At 42.8% G+C, this 5,675-nt stretch overlaps 1 protein-coding gene across 1 annotated transcript; it reads left to right on the forward strand.

The window, feature by feature from the left end:
- Positions 1 to 2,820: 2,820 nt before the first annotated feature.
- Positions 2,821 to 5,002, forward strand: cmklr1 (chemokine-like receptor 1). Its single transcript, XM_030104620.1, has 2 exons — positions 2,821 to 2,887; positions 3,006 to 5,002. Exon 2 carries the CDS (start codon positions 3,040 to 3,042, stop codon positions 4,078 to 4,080), a length of 1,041 nt encoding a protein of 346 aa, XP_029960480.1. The 5' UTR covers positions 2,821 to 2,887; positions 3,006 to 3,039; the 3' UTR covers positions 4,081 to 5,002.
- Positions 5,003 to 5,675: the final 673 nt, after the last annotated feature.

A 5,675-nucleotide genomic window follows, 5' to 3' on the forward strand; every position in this document is an offset into this window, starting at 1 on the left:
GGTAACTTGTGAAGCTCAGATCGCGGATTTACGTTTCCTCAAAAGGTTTGCGCTGCATTTTAACTGAGGAGGGAAAAGAAAGATACCAGTGTTCTTGTGCGTGTTTGTGTTTGATTATTTATAAGTTCTGTCTTCATTAGGAGATGTAATCTGCAGGGCACTGGCGGGTTTGTTAAAAATGATTTTCCTGAAATGCATCTAAGTAGGTCAAGTAAGAATTTAATATGCGATTTATTATTTCCTCATTTACTCGAGAGTTCCAGGATTTACAGGCATAGTAAGTGTTTTTTGTAAAGGTGCTGTGAAATCATTATTATATCAATGAAAAAAAACTTAGAAAGCTCAAAGAGGGGGGGAAAAAAATCACTTTCTTCTCTTTGTACGTGTGTGAGCTTTGAAAGTGATGGGCGATGGCGCGCTTCATTAGCTTTTCAAAGACTCAATTTCCATGTTAATATGCGTGTCTGTGTTGTAATTCAATTACTGTGGAAGCTAATTGAAGAGAGTAATTTTCATCTGTGTAACCAGGTTATATACATCCTGTGAAGTTGGAAAGTGCAAAGCATCTATGCGAAAAACAGCCGTTGTGAAATGGAAAAGAAAATAATACTGAAAGCGTAATGTTGTTATTCTGCAAAGTGAACATAATGTCAGCTGAAGGACGTCTATTTGTTTTTCTTTTGTTTTGGCTTGTGAATGTAGAAAAGAAAGACTGACACTGACATGCATTATTTTACAATGGAGGATTGAGTTAGCACCAAATCAATATGTGGCTCATCCTCCAGGAGAAAAGACTTTAATTAAAAACATAACTTTGAACACAATGAATGATGGAACCGATGTTATTATAGTTATAGTAACTTGTGTCACTGCCAGTTTCACTATCTGACTGCACGATAGTGAAATTGCAAACACCTGATTCAGTGCCCCATTTAAAAACATTCAGGGATTTAAGACAAGCTTTGTACTACATCCTTATTTCTGTTTGAGGCCACAACTTGCCACAGTCAGCTAATTGGGTCAGCGCCCTTATTTTTTCAGCCAGTGTCTAACATGGTTATATTTGTTTCTCATCTGCCTCGTTTTCCACTCAGCTGCCAAATCTCCTCGACTTTTTTTGTGTCTGTTTTTTGTTTCCTTTGCGCTCTGGTGTTCCTGGTTCTCATCTGCCTGCCTGTTTCATGATTTTCCCTTTGCTCCTGCCGGAACGGTCTGCTATTTTCAACTTATCATCTGTGCACTGAACCGAGCTTTGTAATAAAAACCGCCACCTGCTACATGTTGATCTTTGTTCAGCAATTAGATCTGTTTCTCTGTGCTCAACCCTGAGTCAGAGCATGTTTTTTTTTTGCAACATTGTCAGCAATTAAAAGTCTGCTTTGTTTTTACTTCCGTTTCAGGTTTGTTTGTTTGTTTTTTTGCTTTGTTACCGTCAAAAAACCCCATCAGTGCGATCCCCGTCTGTGTCTCTTTGTGTGTCTACACTGCACTGAACCCAGAGGTGTGTGAGCACCCTGCGGCACAGCTGTGAGTGTGTGAAAGTGTGTGTGATTATTATGTTATATCGATCAAGTAAAGCTCACAGTGCCTAAAAAAATGGCAAAATACAAGTCTGGCTTGTTTAAGAGCGAACGTATGTTATTACATAACTATGTAATAAGCATGTTTTCACATAACTGCGAGACAAAATGTTGCTTTTCAAAATTGTTTTCTTTGATTTGTTTTTAATTTGTGGATCCAAGTCCTCAATAGAATTGAAAAGCTTCAAACTAAACATTGTGAAATGAATGACTAATATAGCGTTAAAAGCTTTGTTGAACTCAGACTTATCCAATCGGGTGACTGTTAGGATATTTGACAAACGACAAACTTAGATTAACTAGATTTTGATCATTTCTCATCTTTTTGAACTGATTGTCCGTCATTTTAGCCTTCATGGTTTCCACCATGCCTTCTTTATAAGTTCATCACTCTTCATAAACGTAGGAGATTTTTTTTTATGTACTCTGGCATCTCATGCGATAACGGAGAAGCAGGACTGTTCCTCTCGCTCGTTATCCAAACGGAGCGGCTTTGCCATCTGTGTTTCGTCTTGCTGCAGCTGTTCTTGCCGCTGTTGTCTCCTCGCATTCAGCAGAAGCACAGAACATTGCAGACGGATGCGTCCGCCTCTATGATTATGCCTCGGTGAAGCGGCGCAGCCAGAGAGATGTTATTCTGAAGACGGCGGCGGCAGCTGCTGCGTTTTGAGTGCATTCTCAGAATCAGCTGGATCAAAAGCCGGGGTTGTAATTTCTAATTAGAATCAGTTTGACCAGAGACTGACGGTGGTCCTGATTGCAGGCCTTTAACATCTGGACAGAGAACTGCTCCTTCCTGAAAGAAGAAAACCTATGAATTATCAGAACCAATGAACTTCCTGTACTTACGCAGGGTGTGTTTGTGTTTGAGTAACGTTTCTCTTTTCTTCACAGGTCAAACTGAGAACACACGTCGTTCACTGTGTTTTCACTAAATAAAGCCTTATTTGTAACCCCAAGCTAGAATATGAAATAAACATTCTGTCATTTAGAAAAGAAGAAAAACTGATCAGATATTAATTTTTTATGATTCCTCTATGTGGAAGTGACAATCTGCCATAAATTATTTATTACATGGTGGGACTGAAATGATGAGTGAAGTGGCCAAAGACAGTTTCAAGGTGTCTGAACTCTTCGTAACACATGACCTCAAAAATGCAGTACTGAAATCATCGAGGGGATTGTGTTGAGAAACCGCTGTCAGCTGATTGTGCGGTATCTTTGTTCAGCTCGAGTGGAGGAAGCGACACGGTTCAGTCGCCTCTGGGCGCAGACCAGTCGACAGCTGTGGCGAGCTCATGTTTGAGGTGAGAGATTATTCCGTTCATGTGATTAGCACTGATCAAATATATTAAGAAGCATTTAAACACTACTTTAAAAAAAAAAAAAATCTTACATTTGATTTTGTTTTTCTATTTTCCACAGAATTTTGGAAGACAATTGAACACCTGCAGCCGACATGGAATTGCCAGAGGATTTTGATTACAGTGAATACAACTACTCCTACGATGGAAACGACACAACGCACGAGACGCCGGTTTTCCACCAAAAACCTCAGTGTTTAAAGGAAGCCTTCTGCGTGATCTTGCTCGTCCTCAGCGCTGTTATTTTCCTGCTGGGCTTCTGCGGGAATGCCTTGGTCATCTGGATTTCTGGCTTCAAGATGAAGAAGACGGTCAACACCACGTGGTACCTGAGTCTCGCCATCTCCGACTTCGTGTTCTGCGTCTTCCTCCCGTTCAGCATCGCCAACATGGCGATGGAGGACTGGGTCTTCGGCTACTACATGTGCAAATTCGCGTCGGCCGTCATGTTCCTGAACATGTTCAGCAGCATCTTCCTGCTGGTGGTCATCAGCGTGGACCGCTGCGTGTCCGTCGTGTTTCCGGTTTGGGCGCAGAACCAGCGCACCGTCCGGAAGGCGTCGGTGGTGGTGGTCCTGGCCTGGCTGTTCGCCATGGGACTCAGCATCCCCTCGCTCATCTTCCGAGACGTTCGCACCCACATGGGCAAGACGACCTGCTACAACAACTACTCTCTACACCAGCACAGTCACGCCGCCGTCGCGGTGACCCGCTTCCTCGCGGGCTTCACCGTGCCCTTCGTGATCATCATCGTCTGCTACTCCATCATCATCCTCAAACTTCGAAACAACAGAATGACCAAATCCTCCAAGCCCTTCAAGGTGATGACCGCTCTCATCGCGACCTTCTTCGTGTGCTGGCTGCCGTACCACGTCTTCGTCCTGCTGGAGCTGCACCACCACAAGTACGACCACGCTCTCCTAGCCGGGGGACTCAAGGTGGGCACGTCCATGGCGGCGGCGAACAGCTTCCTTAATCCCGTGCTGTACGTCTTCATGGGCAAAGACTTCAAGCAGAAGTTCAAGAGCTCCGTGCTTTCGAAGATGGAGAACGCCATGGCGGAGGACGGCCGCACCACCAGCCGATACCTGTCCAGATCCAGCTCCATGGACGGCAGGGCGTCCACACACATCTAGAGGCGCCGAGCCGGCGCCGCCTGTGACCTTTTTGCAGACACATTTATCACTGAAAAGGAGACAATTTTGTTGACTTCTTTGTTGTTATCAGCACAAAGAAAGCTGAGCTCTCCCTGTTCGCTGATAAAACGTAGCAGAACTGTTGACAGTCTATAAACAAGCATTCAGCTCACGTTGCTCTGAAGGGTGGGAGACATCAGTCTCTGACGGCGAGAGTTCAGCAGTGCGCTTGAGCAACATGGACTTGTAAATTACATTTACAGAACAAATATATATCGCTGTATCAACATCTTCTCATACATTTCTCAAGAGGCTTTTCCCACAAAAGCAATCTCAGTCCTCTTGTCATGATGTGCTGTGGCAGCGTCACTTTTTCAAAATGTTTACGGTTCAAAATCAGCAGGTATATCAGGAGGACTGCAGATATCTTTCATACAGCTCAAACAACACAGGACTTTCTAACACTGAAGCTGAGAGAAACAGGACCGGAGCTTTTCATCAGATCATGTCAGTAAAAAAAGAAAAAAAGATTCATTTTGTGAGACAGATCCTTCTAACGTTTTAATTTTCTTAATTGACTTCAGAAATAAAACAAACACCTCAAGATCATGTGAATACAAACATCTACTGCAGGACGTAGGCGCCGACATTTCCTTTTTATGCACATCCATCCTTGAGAAACCTTCATCTCAGAGTGGGATGTATTGTTGTTTTGTTTACTGCCAGCATTGTGCACAACTGTTGTGGTTTGTGTGGCTCTGACTGACCGTCCCCTCCCCCCACGCACAGATGATAGGCGTATCGTCTGTGGATATGTGCGACATGTTCTTCCTCTAATCTGTGGACCATTTGTGTTTTTGAATGTTGTACAAGGTTAAAGTCACTTTATGTTGATACAAGCAACTTGTTGAGTTTCTCTTAATACACTGATTTGTGTATTTCTGATGATTACAATTAATACTGGTGTTAAAATGTTGTGGTCTACTTTTTTTGTTTAAAATTATTATTAAAGTGTAGCTATCTTATTTCAAATAACCATTAAATCATCTCTCTCACGCACACACGCATGCACCTGCATGCAAAGCCAACAGTTGACCTTAAAACCTGATTTTCCTGCTTTAAATCAAGTTTTGTTTCACAGGCAAGTCATGAAAAAAACGAATAAATTCATGACGATCTGAAATGAAGGTTAAAACTTCGGTTTTGTGATTGAATATTCTGCTGGGCGGCTTTCGTAACTCAGTCATTCACTGCACGCTCGCCAGCTGTAAGAAGAGGGGCGCGATCTGTTTCAGGGCATGTTTCCGAGCTTATTTCAGCAAAAAAATGTAGAAATGGCAAACCTACTGAATTTCATATTCAAGCTATTTTATAGAAACTAAATCTATGCAACGTCAAGACTTGCGCTGCTTCTGAAGGTATAACTTGCAGATGAATAAATAATGAGTGTATATCTGCAATGAGCAGAATCAAAGTGACTGCAGAGCGGCTCGTTTCCTGCTCAGGAGGAACCGTAATGAAAATTAAAACGTGTGTGTGTGTGGTTGTGTTTCCGGAACGACGTGAGGCGGAGGGGAAAACCCAGAGATGAAACA

The sequence above is a fragment of the Salarias fasciatus genome, chromosome 12, assembly GCF_902148845.1.
Source record: "Salarias fasciatus chromosome 12, fSalaFa1.1, whole genome shotgun sequence".
NCBI classification, from domain to species: domain Eukaryota; kingdom Metazoa; phylum Chordata; class Actinopteri; order Blenniiformes; family Blenniidae; genus Salarias; species Salarias fasciatus.

What these genes read in the sequence shown, in the direction of transcription:
- cmklr1 (XM_030104620.1), top strand. Translation starts at nt 3,040, where the DNA reads ATGGAATTGCCAGAGGATTTTGATTACAGTGAATACAACTACTCCTAC.